The sequence below is a fragment of the Drosophila bipectinata genome, chromosome 3L (genome assembly GCF_030179905.1).
Source record: "Drosophila bipectinata strain 14024-0381.07 chromosome 3L, DbipHiC1v2, whole genome shotgun sequence".
NCBI lineage: Eukaryota > Metazoa > Arthropoda > Insecta > Diptera > Drosophilidae > Drosophila > Drosophila bipectinata.
In genome coordinates, this window is record NC_091738.1 from 22,954,984 (window position 1) to 22,974,479 (window position 19,496).

The window sequence follows — 19,496 nt, forward strand, 5'->3', positions numbered from 1 at the left end:
TTGCAGAGGGTATTATAATTTTGGTCAAAAGTGTGCAACGCAGTGAAGGAGACATCTCCGACCCTATAAAGTATATATATTCTTGATCAGGATCACCTCCTGAGTTGATATGAGCATGTCCGTCTGTCCGTCTGTCCGTCTGTCTGTCCGTCTGTCTGTTTCTACGCAAACTAGTCTCTCAGTTTTAAAGCTATCGTCTTGAAACTTTGCACACACCCTTCTTTCCTTTGCACGCAGTATATAAGTCGGAACGGCCCGGATCGGCCGACTATATCCTATAGCTGCCATATAACTGATTCATCGGAAATGGTATAACTTTGTTGTTTTTAGAGTTAGAGAGTTCAAATTTGACATGAGAGCTATTTTTGGCAAAATAATACGACATGCCAAATTTCGTAAGGATCGGCCGACTATATCCTATAGCTGCCATATAACTGAACGATCGGAAATGACCCAACTTTGACCCAACTCGTGTTTTTGAAGATAGAAAGCTGGAACTTGGTACAGATTATATATATGGTCAGTTGATCCGACCTACGGAATTTCATTAGGATCGGCCGACTATATCCTATAGCTGCCATATAACTGAACGATCGGAAATGGTATTTGGTAGAAATATCAACTTTCGTATTTTTGAAGATAGAAGTTTGGGATTTTTTTTAGATTTTGTATTGTAAAAAATTGGATTATATATTCCTATTGCCATAAGGATCGGCCAACTATATCCGATGTTTGCGATATATATCCGGTTTTAACTGCAAGGGTATATAAACTTCGGCTCCGCCCGAAGTTAGCTTTCCTTTCTTGTTTTTTTTTGTAATAGCAGGGTAATGTTTATTTAAAACTGTCCATTAGGGACAACCATTAAATTTTATCACGTAAACTTGACGTATAGATATTTCTAAATATTAATATGGTAGAAAAAAAAAATTAGAGTAGTAAGGGGAGGTCCAGCGGGTGTGTCCTTTTAAGTCTTCTGGGTTGCTCGCTGCTGTCCAGCAGGGAGCTGGCCAACCGGTTCGGGTGAGTATGAAGCCTCTGCATGTAACGTGCGCTGCTTCTTTGTATCTCGTCCTTGACCCAAGGGAAATTGAGAACCTCGTGGATGGTGCGATTGTCATGATAGACGTGGGCCCCAGTGGCGATTCGAAGGGCTCTATTTTCGAAAGCTTGCATAGTTCGGACATTCGTCTTGCTCGCAGTTCCCCAGAGCTGTATGCCGTACGTCCAGATAGGGCGTATTATTGCCTTGTAGATGAGGAGTTTAGTGGAAGTTCTCAGCTTCGATCTCCTACCCATAAGCCAGTAGAAGGACCGGAGTCTTTGATTAGCCTGTTTCCTCTTCTTAATCAGATGGGGCTTCCAGGTGAGCCTCCTGTCTAGGGTGAATCCCAGGTACCTGGGATTGTCTACCTGTGGGATTGGAGAGCCGTTAAGGTTAACTGGAGGGCAGTTGCCTTTGCAGAGAGAAAATGTGGAGGCAGTGGACTTCTCATTATTGACGGCAATGTTCCATCGCTTTTGCCAGTCGCTGAGCAAGTCAAGCTGCAATTGCATCGTATCGGCTGCCCCCAATGCGCTATCGGCGGTGGTAAGGAAGGCGGTGTCGTCTGCATAGGTTGCTGCGAGCAGGTCAGGCAGCAAAATATGAGCCAGCATAAAAAAATGCGAGTTCCACAGAAGATATGTATGTCGAAAAGGACAGTGAAACGTCTTGTGGGGCAGGCGAAATGTCAATTATGTCTCCTATCGCTTTAAAACCAACTGTAAAATTGATTCAAGTTTGGGAATCATAGGAAGACGATTTAGAGAAAATAATTTCGTAGATGAAAGTCCTAAAAAAGTGGTTCTCTAACAAAAAAAAAAGACTAAGTCAAGCTCTTCTCGTTCGGCAACGGGCATTCGAAATAGCCCTTGAAAATATGGAGGAACATCCTGTGGTAGTATAAGGCCAAAAATGTTTTTTTTTTATTGTGGGTCCTAGCAGTATGTTACAAGACATACCTAGTATAATTTTCCACAAAACGTGCATTCGAAAACTTTTTCGTTCAAATTGATTTGACCGAGTTTTTCATACTATAAGATCGACCATTTATTTGGTCAAAATCATCACTGATCTTCGCCATTACTCAACAATTTTAAGTGAAGTGATACTTTCATATTTTATAGAGACAATGACACTTTTTTAAACGTTTTAAAAGGATAGAGAACTGAAGCACATCTGGCCAAAGAGTGTTTTACCGACAACCGAATCAAGGTTATAAAATCGCCTCCACAGTCACTTCATCTCAACCTAATTGTGATCTTATGGTGTGAAGTTAAAAGATAAGTCCCAGAAATAAAACCACCCATTAACATTCAACATTCGAAAAATTTCTAAAGGGTCTGAGCTTTAATTACTTGTAACGAACTGTCTTTCCTGCTGCTGATCGCTACAATTTGCCGCGACTAGCTCACAGAGTTTCGCGGATCCGTTCCACCGAATTTATAGATTCGACGTGATTGCCCAAGCCCAGAAAGTAATACAAATAGCTTGAAGTTTCCACACTCTTTATTTTGAGAGCTCTTTACACTACAAAAGGCTTTCTTTCTCTTTGATTCGTTGCTCCGTCCGTTCCTGTTGGCTCCGTCGTCGGCGTCCTATGCGGGTTGGCCGGGATACGCTGCCGCTGTTCCGTCGCCGCCGTTACTCCGTCGCCGATGGTACTCCTGTCGCCGCGCTGCCAGCGACTCCGCTACCTTCTGCCCTTTGACCTTGAGAAGACACCCCCTTGGGTCGACTACGACTGATCTGACGGTTGGCTGCGGTCGCTCGCCTCCGCTACACCGGGACACCGTGCATACGCTCCGGTGCCAGGTTTGGGAGTTTGTTTGCTGACTGCCGCCTTCGCTACACCGGGACACCGTGCATACGCTCCGGCGCCAGGTTTGGAAGTTGCCGTGTGACGTCTCCGCTACACCGGGACACCGTGCATACGCTCCGGTGCCAGGTTTGGAAGCCGCCGTGTGCCTGATCTTATCGTCGCGCACCCGCTACACCGGGACACCGTGCATACGCTCCGGCGGACCCGAGTTTGTAGTGGCGGGGCTGGTGACCAGGGTGTTCTCACTTGGTCTGTGACTTGGACGCGAGTCCTTGAGTCGGCCGATCCGTGTTTCGCAGGACCACGCCTGTTGGTTGCGATTCCAGGAGTCGGTAAGGCGTACGCCAGACTTTATCCCTTCTTCACTTCCTCGCAAGGCTACCTGCCGTGTTCGGAAATGGCTCAACTCGACTCTGACGCCTCGGGCTTATAGAGGAAACCGTCCAGCAACGGATCCTTGTCTCCCTAGTTCTGTATGTCTCGTGGTTACCGGGCGTGTGATCCCAAGTATGCCTCCTTGTTTCGCAGGACCACGCCTGTTGGTTGCGATTCCAGGAGTCGGTAAGGCATACGCCAGACTTTATCCTTTCCTCACTTCCTTGCAAGGCTACCTGCCGTGTTCGGGAGTGGCTAAACTCGGTCTCCCCACCCTGGCTCTGTCTTGTGTCTCGTCCTTTACGTCTCGTGTACACCGGGCGTGCGATCTCGAGTTGGTCTATCCTTGTCTCGCAGGACCACGCCTGTTGGTTATGATTTCAGGAGTCGGTAAGGCATACGCCAGACTTTATCCTTTCCTCACTTCCTTGCAAGGCTACCTGCCGTGTTCGGGAATGAACCAACTCGTCTACACGACCCTGGGTTTCCGGAGGAAAGTCCAGCAATGGATCCTCTCCTTATTTTCTTAATCGCTCTCCTTGCGCTTGGCTGTCGGACTCTCCAAAGGCGGTCCTTCAACTCAAACAAAACCCGAATCCTTTTAGAAACGCTCTAACCCTTGAATGGCGGACTCTCCACAGGCGGTCCTCCAACTCAACGCTACAAGCTTCCTAAAAAGACTCGTCTCGAGCCGCTCCAGTGGGCCTCCTTTTATACTGACTGGAGCGCCCGTTAATCCTCCTGGATTCTGCTCCTGCCGTTAATCCTGCTTCCAGAATCACGCCACTTTCCCGTTGGCGGGTCGCTGTCCGTGGCCCCTCGTCTCCCTCGGCCACGGATCTCTGCTGCTGGTGCGTGGTGCACCGGTGGGCTTCCAGGGCCCGTTGCACTCTTCGTCGCAACCCCCCCCCTCTGCTCCTTGCCGCTCACTCCGCCACACTTTCTAAGGCACGCCTGCGCATCGTGCTGACTCCCCACTGGACTACTTTCCCAACGTTGCCCCGGGACCCGTTACGTTCCACGTCGATTCTTTCTTCCCCCGGGTGGCGCCGTTTACCCTTTCACCTGCCACCGTTACGTTCCACGTAGATTCCGTCCTCCCACGGGTAGCCCTTCGCCAGAACCCACGGTAACTGGCTTTCACCTTTCCCCCCAACCCCCCGTACTGATCCTGGCGACGTTCCCTTGGGCTGCCCGGGTTGTTGACCGGTGGTTGACCCCCTTTTTCCCCCCCCCCCGCCCCCCCCCCCCCCCCCCCCCCCCCCTTTGCCCCCGGCTATCTGTCTTCGCGTGTGGGGAGACTAAATCTCCTCACACTTCCCCCCTTCTTCGGGAAACGACAGAGCCGTTTGGACATCGGCGTTGATGCGCTGTGCTGAACATCGGCCCCCAAAAAAAAAATGACATTCTCGGTTACCCTCTTATTTTGGTGTGGATACCTATCCACTTCCCCCCTCCTTCGGAAAACGACTGTGCGCTCCCCTGGGACCCTTTTAGAGCACCTAGACTATGTACCCTATTCCCTGTTTTTTTCCTCTTTTTTTTTTTTTTTTTTTTTTTTTTTTAATTAATTTTTTTTAATAATAATAATTTTTTTTTTTTTATATATTCTTTTTCTTTAATAATCTATAATTTTTAAAATTTTTTTTGTTTTTTTTTTTTGTTGTTCTTCTTTCCTTATAATTATTTTTTCTTTATCTTTGTTTTCAGTTAGAGTTTTTTTTTTTTTTTTTTTTTTTTTTTTTTTTTCTTTTTTTTTTTTTTATATTCCCTTTTTGTTTTTGTTTTTTTTTTTTCCTATTTTAAATTTTTTCTATATACCCCCTCTTTTCTTTATCCTAAGCTTAAATTTATTTATTTTTCTTTTTTTTTTTTTTTTTTTTTTTTTTAAATTGTTTTTTTTTTTTTTTTTTTTTTTTTTTTTTTTTTTTTTTTTTTTTTTTTTTTTTTGTTGTTTCCCCTCCTTTTTTTTTTTTTTTTAATTAATTGGTTTGTTTTTCTTTTTTTTTTTTTTGCTTTCTTTTATTTATAAATTTTTCTTGACTTTTACTTTTACTTTTTATACTTTTCTCAATACTTTCACGCCGTTGGTTCCTCCTCGCACTCGGAAGCATACGGCTCCAACCTGTGCCATGACACACCACCTTCCGGTGCGTCCGCGCCTCCTCTCCACCTCCGCCGCCACCCTCACACAGAGCTCCGGCGGCCAGTCTTCTTCTGGGACCTCCTTGTCACCTCCATCCGACGCTGACCTCATCAGCACCGGCCTTGTTGGCCTCTCCTCCGGGCAAGAGTGCTGCCGGCCCAGCGCCGGCTTCTTTGGTGTCGGCCACACCCACGGCCCCTTCGTCCATGGCTCCTCCTCCTTATCCTCCTTCCTTGGGCGTGGTGTAGGTGGTGCCGCAGGCCACGTTGCTTCCTGCTGCCTCTTCCTGGCGGCCGTTGCCACCTCCCTTTCCTCCGGTCGTTCCGACCGAGGGCGTGGTGTTGGTGGCACCGCGGGCCACCGCGTCGCTGGTCGGGTCCTCCTCGTGGCTTTCCTCCTCTTCGCAGCCTCCACCAGCCGCCTTGCCCGTCGCAGCCGCATCCTCCTCGACATCGCCCTCCTCATGGCTCTCTCTCGTCCATCTCTCCTCACGTCTCTCCACTCCCTTTCGATCTCCTCGCAGATCTCCTCTGCCCTTTGGGCCCTCTTCCTCGCCATCTCCGTGATGGTGACCATCGCCTCCTTCCGCTGGCGGCACCTCTCCGATCTCCTCCTATGCTCCAACGCCTCGCTCCGGCGTCGCTCCTCCACAGTGGCGCGACCGACCGGAATGTGTTTCCTTCCTCCTGCTGCTCGTTGGATCGCCCACTCCGTCCTGATCCGTTTTCCGCTCCATGTGGGATCGCCGACTATCTCCAAATCGCTCTCGTCAGACGAGACGATCATCGTTGGCTCTGACATGTTGCTCATGTTGCTTCGTTGATTTTTTTTTTTGAATAGACCGTGCTCCTCCCAGGCGCCGCCTTTTATAGCACGTCCAACTCCCGCTACTGGATATGCTCCGTTACTGTTCCGTGACTGGACCTGTTAAAGCTCCCGTTACTGGACATATCCCGTTTTCCATTGTGCACTTGTGCCGGTTGCCGTTCTATTCCTCCTTCGCCGGTGATCCCATGTCTTGGCACTTCAGCTCACTCACGTGTGCCCTCTTCTCTTTCTTTGTTCTTCCGTGCCGTATGACGACAATTACCGGCGAAACGAAATTGACGACCGTGTAGGGCCCATCGTACCGCGGCGCCAGTTTTGCTGCGAATCCCTCGGCTGCCTTCGACAAATGGTGCTCTTTTGCCCACACCGTTTCGCCAATCTTTGGGCTCCACTTCCGTCTCCGTAAATTATAGTGCCTCGCCTGGTCCTGGGCCGCCCGCTCCATGTTCCTCCGCACTATTTCGAAGACTTCCTTCATCTTCGTCGCGTTCTCCGTGGGCGTTCCTTGCCCAACTCCTGTGCCCAACGCGTTTTCGTCGAACAACGCTCTTGGCATCCTGGGCTCCCTGCCCTGCGTTACAAAGCAAGGCGAATACCCTGTCGACTCTGACACTGCCGAGTTTACTGCCAGCATGAGCTCTGGCCAGTGCTCGTCCCACGTCCTCTGGTCCTCCCCAGCGAACTGGGCGATCATCGTTTTGATCGTTCTATTCGCCCTTTCTGTTGGATTTTCCTGGGGCGTATATGGTGCGGTGAACTGGTGGCGCACGCCAAGCTCCCCGAGGAACTTCTTAAAGCTGCGGCTGGTGAATTGTACGCCGTTATCCGTCACCATCACCTTTGGAACTCCATACCGAGCGACAATCCTTTCTCTGACTGCCTTTTGCAGTGCCTCGGTAGTTGCTTTCCGCAGTGGCACTATCTCCGTCCACTTCGAAAACCGGTCCATCATTACCAAAACCATTGTATTCCCATGTTTAGATCTTGGCAATGGACCCACGAAGTCCGCGCACACCGTTGCCCATGGCTCTTCCGGGACCTGTGTCAGCATTTGTCCTGCTGCTTGCATCTGGCATGGTTTGTATTTTAGGCAAGTTTCGCATCTCCTGACATATTTCCGGATGTCTCTTTGCATCCCTGGCCAGAAGTACCTGGCGGCCACTCTGGCTATCGTCTTCCTCACGCCTAGGTGTCCTGCCGCCGGTGCGTCATGGTTCTCTTTAAGGACCTGCTGCCTCGACTCCGTGGGCACGCACAACTTCCATGACGCCACTTCCTCGCTTCCTGCTCTATGTGGAACGTGGCGGTAAATCAAGCCGCCCTCCTCGACGTAGTCCGGGAATTTTTGCGGGCTTGTCTTCATTTTCTCCTTTAACGCGTTTATCCACACGCACTCTTGGACTTCCAGATCCACGGTTCTTCTGAATTGCTCCAACACCGGCTGGCGAGATAGCGCGTCGGCGACCACGTTCAGCTTACCCTTCCTGTAGCTGATGACGTAGTCATACTGCTGCAACTCGAACACCCACCTCGCTATTCTTCCAAGCGGGCTCTCGAGGTTGTTGAGCCACTTCAGTGCCATATGATCCGTGATTACGTCGAACTGATATCCTTCCAGGTAGGGCCTCATTTGCCTGATCGCCCATACTATGGCTAGGCACTCCTTCTCCGTTGCCGAGTAATTTTTTTCAGCTCCAATCAGCGTTCGACTGGCGTACGCGATCACTCGTTCGCCCTCCTCGGTGTCCTGGGTCAGGACCGCTCCGACGCCGTAGTCGCTTGCGTCCGTTTGCAGCACGAACCTTTTCTCAAAATCTGGGCACGCCAGAACTGGGTCTTCCGCCAGCCGTGCCTTCAGGGTCTCGAACGCCTCCTGGTGCTTGGGGGTCCATTCCCATTTCGTCCCCTTTCGTAGCAGATCGTTCAAGGGCTTCGCGATTCCTGCGAAATCTGGGACGAACCGCCGATACCATGACGCCATCCCTATGAACTGTCGTACTCCCTTGACGTTTGTCGGGGGTTGCAGCTCCGTAATGGCAGCGACCTTCCCCGGATCCATGCCGATCCCTTGGCTCGTTATTCTATGTCCCAAGTATAGCAGTTCCTGCCTGAAAAAATGACATTTTTCCGTGTTTATCCGCAGGTTTGCTGCTTTCAACCTTCTGAACACTTCTCTTAGGTTCGCCATGTGTTCTTCCTTGGTGCGTCCGATCACGATGATATCGTCCTGATACGCAAAGGCATGTGGAGCCATGTCCGGCCCTATGACCTGGTCAAGGGCCCTTTGAAATGTTGCCGAGGCTGAGTGCAACCCGAACGGCATCACCTTCCATTGGTACAGACCCTTCCCTGGAACGGTGAAGGCGGTGTACTTTCTGCTTCCTTCCTCCAGAGGGATCTGCCAATACCCGTCCTTCAAGTCGAGGCTGCTGAAGAATCTGGCCTCCCTTAGTTGCTCCAATATGAAATTTATTCGTGGCATTGGGTACGCATCTTTTACTGATTTTGCGTTGATTTGCCGAAAGTCCACGCACATTCTCCACTGGCCCGTCTTTTTCTTCACCATTACAATCGGTGAGCTGTATGCGCTATTCGAGGGCTCAATGCATCCCTTTTCCAACAGCTCCTCCACTTTTGCGTTTATTTCCCCTTGTATTTTTGGGTTTTTGGGGTAATATCGCTGCTTTATGGGAATGTCGTCCTTCATGGTGATCCTGTGCTGAGTTATGTTCGAGCATCCTGTTTGGACGGCGAACGCTTCTAGCTCACTCTCGATAAATCTCTTATTGCGTTCGTCTTCCCATACCTCTGGACATCCGGACACTGCTACGGACAGTCTATCCTCCAGACATCCGCCCCATCTCTCCCTTTTGGGTATGGTAACGCGGTGGCCTGCGCATGTCACCGTTGCGCCGAACTCGCTGAGGAAATCCCATCCCAGCACCAGACTGTCCTCCATGCCTGGCATCACCAGCAGGTTCAGTGTCTTTGTCCTGTTGCCGAAGCTTATCCGAGCCTGTAATGCGGCGCGTACTTCTGTATGGCTTCCATTGGCTAACTTTACCCGCCTCTTTATCGCGACTCGTTTCCCGGCTATTTCCTGGCTCTCTGCTAGGTCCTCTGATATAAAACTTGCCGTCGCTCCTGTATCCAGCATGGCTTTCACCTCCGTGCCCTCGACCTCGATGGTTGCCGTCAACTGTTGCTCTTCTCCGGCTAGTCCTCCTATTAATTTCGAGAGGCAGCACCGTGCGATCCCTGCTCTCCTCCCTGTTGCTGGGACCGCTGCGCATTTCCCGCCCTCTGGCAGCATTCTGTGCTTCGAACTCCTGTCGCGCCGCACATTTTGCAGAAAAGCAGCCTCGGGTTCCTGCACCCGCTGGCCCAATGGCCCATGCCACCGCATCGGTTGCATGCCTGGGCTGGGTTCTCGACCGGACCCTGCCTTGGCCCTGCTGCCCACTGCTGATTAGGCTGCTGCGGAACCGACCTATGCTGGGTCTCGGGCTGCCATCTCGGCATCCAACTTTGGTTCGTGTTATTCTGTCGCTCCGGTGGGCCTTGGCGCGGTTCCTCTCTTTGCCACCTTGGTGCCCATTGTGTGTTTTGGAGGGCCTGGTGGTGGAACTCGTCCCGTTGCTCTTTCTGGGTCCATTGGTCCCTCTGGTACCTTGCCGCTTCACCATGCTGCGGTCCTTCTCTCTGCCACCTCTCGTTTACGGCCGGCTGACTGTGGCTCCACCTTTGTTCTGTGGCCACTTGCCTGTTAAAAGCCTCTTCCTCCTGCGCCAATTCTTCAAACTCCTCTGCTAAGCCCATCACCTCCTCTAAAGATGCGCAGGCGTATGGCCTTATGAACATTTTCATTCTTGGCATGCAGTTTTCGACGAGCCTCTCTATCACTTCTTTCGTTGTTTTGCCTAATGGTTTCATTAGCGACTGAAGGTCCACCATGTATTCTTTGAACGGCTCTCCACGACGCTGCTTCCGTTGGCGAACTTGGTCCGCCAACTTCTCGAAGTATCCTTTCGGCAGGAAAAAATTCTCGAAGCTTGCCTTGAACCTGGCCCATGTTGGCCATTCTTCGTCGTTCATGATGAACCATCTTTGGGCCCTGCCCTGCAGTAGTTCTGGCATGGCTCTGGGGATTGTATTTATGTCTAATCCGTATGTCTTTGCGGACCACGTTACTCGGTCCAGGAACTCTAACGGGTCCCCTGTGCCGTCGAAACGAAACGACCAGTCTCGCACCTGTCTGGCTACTTTGGCGTAATCCACCGGGGCCGGAACATACTTTCTCGACTGCGGTTCTATGCTTCTTCCCATTCTTGGATCTGGTACCGCCAGGCTCTCTATAAACTTCTCTGTTTCGCTGGCTGCTCTTTGCCTGGGGGTTGATCTTTGTCCAAACCTTTCCTCTAGGCCGTGCGTTAGCGCCAGTACCTCCTCTTCCTTGGTTTCGTCGACCCACCTCGCCACTGAGGATCTCATCGCTTCCACAGTCCCGTCTGCTGGTAGACCGATCTCTCTACACACTTCGCTCAGCTCCTCCTTTCTCAATGTGTAGATCCAATTCTTTCTTCCCATCTTTCTGCTATGTTATTTTCTAGGCTAAATGCAATCACGAAGTTTGGGCGCCAGGTGTAACGAACTGTCTTTCCTGCTGCTGATCGCTACAATTTGCCGCGACTAGCTCACAGAGTTTCGCGGATCCGTTCCACCGAATTTATAGATTCGACGTGATTGCCCAAGCCCAGAAAGTAATACAAATAGCTTGAAGTTTCCACACTCTTTATTTTGAGAGCTCTTTACACTACAAAAGGCTTTCTTTCTCTTTGATTCGTTGCTCCGTCCGTTCCTGTTGGCTCCGTCGTCGGCGTCCTATGCGGGTTGGCCGGGATACGCTGCCGCTGTTCCGTCGCCGCCGTTACTCCGTCGCCGATGGTACTCCTGTCGCCGCGCTGCCAGCGACTCCGCTACCTTCTGCCCTTTGACCTTGAGAAGACACCCCCTTGGGTCGACTACGACTGATCTGACGGTTGGCTGCGGTCGCTCGCCTCCGCTACACCGGGACACCGTGCATACGCTCCGGTGCCAGGTTTGGGAGTTTGTTTGCTGACTGCCGCCTTCGCTACACCGGGACACCGTGCATACGCTCCGGCGCCAGGTTTGGAAGTTGCCGTGTGACGTCTCCGCTACACCGGGACACCGTGCATACGCTCCGGTGCCAGGTTTGGAAGCCGCCGTGTGCCTGATCTTATCGTCGCGCACCCGCTACACCGGGACACCGTGCATACGCTCCGGCGGACCCGAGTTTGTAGTGGCGGGGCTGGTGACCAGGGTGTTCTCACTTGGTCTGTGACTTGGACGCGAGTCCTTGAGTCGGCCGATCCGTGTTTCGCAGGACCACGCCTGTTGGTTGCGATTCCAGGAGTCGGTAAGGCGTACGCCAGACTTTATCCCTTCTTCACTTCCTCGCAAGGCTACCTGCCGTGTTCGGAAATGGCTCAACTCGACTCTGACGCCTCGGGCTTATAGAGGAAACCGTCCAGCAACGGATCCTTGTCTCCCTAGTTCTGTATGTCTCGTGGTTACCGGGCGTGTGATCCCAAGTATGCCTCCTTGTTTCGCAGGACCACGCCTGTTGGTTGCGATTCCAGGAGTCGGTAAGGCATACGCCAGACTTTATCCTTTCCTCACTTCCTTGCAAGGCTACCTGCCGTGTTCGGGAGTGGCTAAACTCGGTCTCCCCACCCTGGCTCTGTCTTGTGTCTCGTCCTTTACGTCTCGTGTACACCGGGCGTGCGATCTCGAGTTGGTCTATCCTTGTCTCGCAGGACCACGCCTGTTGGTTATGATTTCAGGAGTCGGTAAGGCATACGCCAGACTTTATCCTTTCCTCACTTCCTTGCAAGGCTACCTGCCGTGTTCGGGAATGAACCAACTCGTCTACACGACCCTGGGTTTCCGGAGGAAAGTCCAGCAATGGATCCTCTCCTTATTTTCTTAATCGCTCTCCTTGCGCTTGGCTGTCGGACTCTCCAAAGGCGGTCCTTCAACTCAAACAAAACCCGAATCCTTTTAGAAACGCTCTAACCCTTGAATGGCGGACTCTCCACAGGCGGTCCTCCAACTCAACGCTACAAGCTTCCTAAAAAGACTCGTCTCGAGCCGCTCCAGTGGGCCTCCTTTTATACTGACTGGAGCGCCCGTTAATCCTCCTGGATTCTGCTCCTGCCGTTAATCCTGCTTCCAGAATCACGCCACTTTCCCGTTGGCGGGTCGCTGTCCGTGGCCCCTCGTCTCCCTCGGCCACGGATCTCTGCTGCTGGTGCGTGGTGCACCGGTGGGCTTCCAGGGCCCGTTGCACTCTTCGTCGCAACCCCCCCCCTCTGCTCCTTGCCGCTCACTCCGCCACACTTTCTAAGGCACGCCTGCGCATCGTGCTGACTCCCCACTGGACTACTTTCCCAACGTTGCCCCGGGACCCGTTACGTTCCACGTCGATTCTTTCTTCCCCCGGGTGGCGCCGTTTACCCTTTCACCTGCCACCGTTACGTTCCACGTAGATTCCGTCCTCCCACGGGTAGCCCTTCGCCAGAACCCACGGTAACTGGCTTTCACCTTTCCCCCCAACCCCCCGTACTGATCCTGGCGACGTTCCCTTGGGCTGCCCGGGTTGTTGACCGGTGGTTGACCCCCTTTTTCCGCCTCCTCGGCCCCCCCCCCCCTTGCCCCCGGCTATCTGTCTTCGCGTGTGGGGAGACTAAATCTCCTCACATACTGGCGAGTGATGCCAAAATTAGGTAGAATCTTTGATGTGAAAACTAAAACGGTGTGAAGCTATAGCTAACAAATGCGGTTTAATTAAATATAAAACATTTTTAGAAAATTTATTTAGGCTAACATACTAATACATACCAAACATATTTTCTGAAAAGTTTCTTGAGTTATCCAAAACGTTCAACAACGATAAACATCTATTATTAGTTAGGGGTTTCAAAGAAACTTTATCTCATTTTCCCAAGTAGCCCAAATGGGCACTACAATTATTTTAATTGCACCTGTATATGTAAATACATTTTTTGGTTTTTTCTATCTTTCTGAACTTTTGGTAGACCCTTAAGGGGTTATATACAGTTGTACCGCGCAAAAATATGGAATTTCGTTTTTTGTGCTTTAAAAAAGGAGTTTTCAAAAAAATAGAAAATCCCTCGTTCACGGACTAGCTAATATCATAATAAATTAGTGGTCAAAATTTGGTGTTGATCGGATTACTAGTTTTTTAGTAATCGTGTCCACCGCAAAGGTAATTTCCCAAAAAAAAGATTCTGAGATAATCGCGTTTAAAGTTTCAAGTTTGTTCAAGTTTTATATGCAGATAGTGCGCTATAAATAGCTACAGCTTCGGTTCTAATGCTCCGATCGTTATGAATTTAACCCCTTAATGGCGTAAGATTTTAATATACATACATATGTACATATAATATTTTTTGTCGGAGTATCTGGAACGCAAATACCAAAAAGAACAATCAAAAGCATATGCGTCTTAATAACATTATTTCGATTATTCACACTTGTATAAAAAAAATATTTGTTAAATGATATGGATATTTATTTAAAAACAATATTTATAAATGACCACATAGGGGTACTTCCGGGTATCGACATGGTAGAATCCTATACATTTTCCCATCTCAACGAATTATTCACCAGGAAAGACCTTGTACTTTCATTTATAAAATTTACAGTTTTTATTCAATTTTTTAAATGATTAAACCTTTGAAAAGTATATGATGATCCAAATCACATTTTGCAATAGATTCTGTATTATAAATAAATATAAATAAATCGAGGATTCTGAAAATTGCAATAAAATACAAGTTTTTTTTTTATGTGATTCTCTCTCTCTTATTTGGGTAGGTTTATGACAGTTAAAAGAAAAATAAATCTAAATACAATCTGTCGAATATGTGTAAGTTCGTGCTTTAACTTGTTATCTTCAAAAACTTGTTAACTTGGAACAAGTTGGAATCAAAAATTTGATTTTTTAGAAAAATTTCTTATATAGAATCCGTAAAATGGGCCATCCTTATAGTTAAAAAAAAACAAGAAAGGAAAGCTATACACCCTTGCAGTTAAAACCGGATATATATCGCAAACATCGGATATAGTTGGCCGATCGTTATGAGAATATGATAATAAAACCCAATTTATTATAATACAAAATTTAAAAAAAGTCCCAAACTTCTATCTCCAAAAATACCAAAGTTGATATTTCTACCAAAAACCATTTCCAATCGTTCAGTTATATATATATATTTTTTTTTATCAATCAATCAATAGTTATATCTGTCCGGAGTTATGGACAATAATTAAATTTTATAATGGGACCTTAACTTAATGAAATATTGAGTAGTACAATGTTTGCTTATCCTAGGAAACTAATTTTAACGTTCAGTTATATGGCAGCTATAAGATATAGTCGGCCGATCGTTATGAAATTTGGTCGGAGTAACTGACCAAAAATATAATCTGTACCAAGTTCCAGCATTCTATCTTCAAAAACACGAAAGTTGGGTCATTTCCGATCGTTCAGTTATATGGCTAGTTATAACAATCAGTTATACGGCAGCTATAGGATATAGTCGGCCGATCCGGTCCGACTTATATACTGCGTGCAAATGAAAGAAGGGTGTGTGCAAAGTTTCAAGACGATAGCTATAAAACTGAGAGACTAGTTTGCGTAGAAACAGACAGACGGACAAACGAACATGCTTATATCAACTCAGGAGGTGATCCTGATCAAGAATATATGTACTTTATAGGGTAGGAGATGTCTCCTTCACTGCGTTGCACACTTTTGGACAAAATATTAATACCCTCTGTAAGGGTATAAACAAGTTATGGCATTTCCGATATATGTAGTTGACCGAACCAGGAAAGGAGGATTTGTGAAGCTAACGAATTGATAGCTTAAAAACCGATGGGAAGAAGGATATTCTTATATAAACTCAGGATACAAGAGTAAATTAATTTATTAATTGTATAATTTTTTTTTCTTTGACCCAATATCGGGGTCTAAATTTTTCATAGTGGACCGTTTCATAAAGAAGTTTTACGTTGATTACACTCGAGTTTGTGGCAGATGGCAGCTGTCACTCAAGCAAAAACGTGAAAATATTAAATGGCATATTGACAAGTCTTCTTCTCCATGACTTTAAGATACGGAACAATAAAGTGCACATGAGGTTTCGATTTTGAGAAAAATATTTTGTGATTCTGTAAAAGATGGTAAAACGTAATTTATTTATTATTATCAAATTTTTGTTGGACGTGCCCAAAAGTATTTATACAGTAAACCTAACAAAAAAAATCTAAATTTGTTTTTATTTAGCCCTTTAGAAAAAAAAAGAATAAAACAATAACTGCGAAGAGAAAATGGCCTGAATTATTTTATGATATTAGAATTTTAGGCGTCAAAATTCGAAAAAATCAATACTCCAACCAAAATCTTATCTTAGACTTATCGTAGACTCTTATTATGTCAGTTGGTCCGACCTGCCAAATTTCATAGCGATCGGCCGACTATACATATCTTACAGCTCCCTTATAACTGAACGATCGGAAACTTTGGTGTTCTTGAAGGTAGAAGTTTGGGACTTTTTTAGATTTTGTATCGTAAGGAATTGGTTGAATTGTGATATTCTCATAAGGATCGGCCAACTATATCCGATGTTACCGATATATATCCGGTTTTAACTGCTGGGTATATCAACCTTGGCTCCGAAGTTAGCTTTCCTTTCTTGTTATACCAAACTTAGCTAAGAGCGGAATAATATCGCAAATATCGGATGGTCTTAAAATAGAATCGAAAGACGATTTTTCGAATAGTTATGAACATTTTATATTTGTATTTGGTAGCATGGTTGCATAAATATCTAGTTTTAAGAATATACTTTTTAATATATCACAAATATAATTAGCTAATGAAATCTTATTGAATTCCAAATCTGAACACAAAGAAAGTCCCATCCTTGAAACTTTAATAGTTTAAACCAAAGATATACGGCAGTTTTAGGATATAGTCCACCGATTCCGTCCGTAGAGAATTATGTCTATACTGCGTGCAAAAAAAGGAACAATTTGTGCAAAGTTTGAAGTCGATATATAAAACAGAGAGCTTGGTGTTCTTTTTTACACACATTTTATTAAATATAGCCGTATCATTAGAGTTTTATCGAGCCGTGAAGGATATTTTCTACTTACCTTGTGACATTATTGAGTGTCCAATTAAATAAAGTACAAAGGTTTTTAGTTTCGCATCCCTATTTAATTACAGCTAGACGAGGTTTTCCACTTTTAATTTTTTCCATTTATCATTGAGTTTAGCTTCAGTCAAAATTCGCTCAAATGTCAGAAACGCGTTTTTTAAGAAAGCGCCACCCACTGTCAAACGTCTCGCCGACGGGAAATAATTCTGAATTTCCGCTGTCTTAAGGATCCCAGGAAGATATTGCGACGACGTCTAATGAGCCTTTCAGTAGTACACTAGAAATTCAGAGAAAAGAAATAAACACAAAGATTAAAAATGTTTCATTGACCAATACCATTAAAAAAGACAAGTCGCAGCACGACCAGGAGATTCTTCATCAGGTGAGAGGATTTATAAAGTTATCTTTGTTGGATAAAGGTGAATAAGCATGATTATATCCGCTGTGACTGCTTTGTTACCAATCAAATTTATAAAAACTAGATTTGCGAAAATATTTCAACTCAAAAACTAAAACTATCCAATCTAACTTCCACTTTTTCTGAAATCTATTATACCCGCGTGATTTAAGCAGATTCACGTGATAAAGCTAGAGCTATGCAAAACACAAATTGAAAATCAAAATCTCATCCATTATTTTTTCTGTGGGTAAGTTCTACAGAATTTAGCTTTATAGTATATAGAATATGTATATGTGTAGATTGTGTAGTAACAACTTAATGCGCTTTTGCCTGGACCAGGTGGATATCAAAATTTGCAGCGATTGTTAACTACAGTTTCCGATACATTGTACTATTGGAGCAATAGCCAAACTATTAGAAAATCTCTCACGCGTCAAGTGTAATTGAGGGATTTGCATATACTAATTAAATGGCAGGGGCAACACAATGAATTGAAATTTTAAAAATTACAGAACTGTAATTACGGCTATTAACAGAGATAGGGGATGACTTAAAATTGAGTAATTAGCAACTGAAATCGATACGATACTTAGATAATGATCATATCGGCAACTTCCAAATGGAATCACTCAAACATAAAGTTTTCCCAAATCTTCCCTTGCTCTTTGAAATACGAGTGGTTTTGCGTTAACAGCACCTTCAGCACTGTTATCGCTGCTATCAGTGTTGCCAACTATTGACCGTCGATTATAGCTGAATAGGTTAACTCAATCAGCAAAAAATAGCTACATTTCTTAATTAATAAAAAGAACACGATGTTTATTTTGCAACTAAGCCCGATTGCATATCCAAGTAGATAATGGTAGAGTATAATATCATAATAAATGAAATAATCGAACCATTATTTAGTGCCTTTTTTTTAATAAGAAGTCGTTAGATGTTCTAAGAAATTAAATTATTTAGTTGTAATTGCGGTCAAAATGAAAATTAAATTTATTTTCTAAAACAAAACACAGTAACAGGGATGACACTTAACATAGCTAGATTTAGCGGAAAGTAAGCTACGTTGGCATCTCTCACTCGTGATCCCTATTCTTCATGCTTTTAAGAATTGGGAGAAACAGTAGGAAAAAAGTCTATCGAAACGCGTTTTATAGTCCCGAGCGAATCAAACCAAGAAATCCCGGCTCCATGTGACATAGTAAAGTTCTTCACGACGTTTCCGATCGCGTGAGTTTCACAAAGATGCGGATCATCTGTTTGCCGCTCCTTCGCGTCTTGTTTGTGCATCACAGTTTCGTTATTGTTTTGTTGTACTGAACTGTGATTGTCACCTTTCGGTGCTTTTGCCGCTGGTGTTTCGTCTGTCCACATCTCATTAGTTTTTTATCGCTCCACTCACAGCCTCGCTCACATAGATACATGGCGTGCTGTTACTCCGCCAGTCAATTAATTCATTTTTCTAACTTTGTACCTACCTGAGCGCAACCCATTCCATTAGTCGTGTTCCGAGCTTCTGAAGCAACACCGGGGACATCTACATATCGCCGTATCGAAAAATCGACGTTTTATTATAGGATTTCGTACGGTCCTCCTACGGTCCTCCATCCTAAGACACACGTCTCTTGTCAAGTGATAGTTGTGCCATTGATCAGTGAAAATTTTAGAAAAAGAAAGGAACGCCAGCATCGCCTAAACAATACTTGTGCGATAGAGCCAAAAACCACAGAGCCACGTTATCGTTTTTGTAATGAGCAATAACAATTCTTCGGACTCCGTTGACTAAAGTGGCACCGCTTCATTTATTTTGTATCGCATGACAGAAAGAAAATAAAAAAACCGATTTGTCGATACTTTCCCATTAGATTAGGGGACTTCAAATCAAGGCTTAAAATCAGTGCACGTAGTATGTGTTACAAGTTCAAGCCAGTAAACGTTGCTATTCATATTGGAGTCTCGTGCGTGACCGAGGAGATAAAACAAGCCACTACCATAAACGCTCCCGAATCGGCCGAAACAAAGTGGCGTTCAGTGGGCCTGCAGTTGCAGTGAATGGGTGGGCTGGCATCCACTCCGTGCTGATAAGAATTGCCCCATTGTAGGGTATTTAAGTCCGTGAAGATGATAGTCATCAATGCCTCTGACGTAAGTGGTACACCTATCATAAAAGCACACTTGGCCAGACGAGCCCTTATTTGAGTTGTACATACTTACATCCGTTTTTATTCGCGGTGTTGGTTTGAATTTTTGTGATTTCTATGTGATTTCTATTTCGAAGTTTTTCTCATCACTTTTTCTTCCAGAACTATCAAATGAGTTTTTTTACTAACGACAGTAATTTACTATACTTAAACATAACGAACTATTAAGCTAACACGTAGTTCCCTCTGAAGTATTTTATTTCTGATGTCTATTTTAATCCGGTTTGGTGTACATGACTTTCTATTATTATCATATTGATATTACTCATTATTGATATTACTAAGAAGTAATAAATTTTAAAATGTTACCAATCCATTACTGGTATAAGCTTTGTAATTAATGATGTGGGTTTATTATTTTGGTAGCAAAAATCTCAAATTAGCGATCACAATGTGTCCTTCTATGGG

At 45.9% G+C, this 19,496-nt stretch overlaps 2 protein-coding genes across 10 annotated transcripts in view; one reads left to right on the plus strand and one right to left on the minus strand.

The window, feature by feature from the left end:
• The window catches only part of LOC108122905 (alanine--glyoxylate aminotransferase 2, mitochondrial), a 35,993-nt gene extending 19,037 nt beyond the window's left edge, over window positions 1-16,956 (minus strand). For 2 of the 5 annotated variants that reach the window (XR_011442587.1, XR_011442584.1), the window contains exons 1-2: window positions 16,824-16,956; window positions 16,483-16,764 (exon numbers count right to left, since the gene is read on the minus strand). Coding sequence is in view for 1 of the 5 variants with exons in the window: in XM_070279353.1 (XP_070135454.1) it covers window positions 16,483-16,492 (10 nt within the window). In the remaining 4 variants the exon portion in view is untranslated. Of the gene's footprint in view, window positions 1-15,320; window positions 15,496-16,183; window positions 16,337-16,482; window positions 16,765-16,823 lie in introns of those variants that run through there. The other 3 variants (XR_011442586.1, XR_011442585.1, XM_070279353.1) reach the window with 3 other exon arrangements.
• Window positions 1-19,496, plus strand: part of SPoCk (secretory pathway calcium atpase) — a 29,345-nt gene that overhangs the window by 1,244 nt on the left and 8,605 nt on the right. Inside the window, exon 1 of one of the 5 annotated variants that reach the window (XM_070279346.1) lies at window positions 16,735-16,869. The exons of 2 other annotated variants lie outside the window; for them this stretch is intronic. Coding sequence is in view for 1 of the 3 variants with exons in the window: in XM_017237736.3 (XP_017093225.2) it covers window positions 19,009-19,032 (24 nt within the window). In the remaining 2 variants the exon portion in view is untranslated. Of the gene's footprint in view, window positions 1-16,734; window positions 16,870-17,974; window positions 18,118-18,156; window positions 19,033-19,496 lie in introns of those variants that run through there. 2 more of the 5 variants (XM_017237737.3, XM_017237736.3) reach the window with 2 other exon arrangements.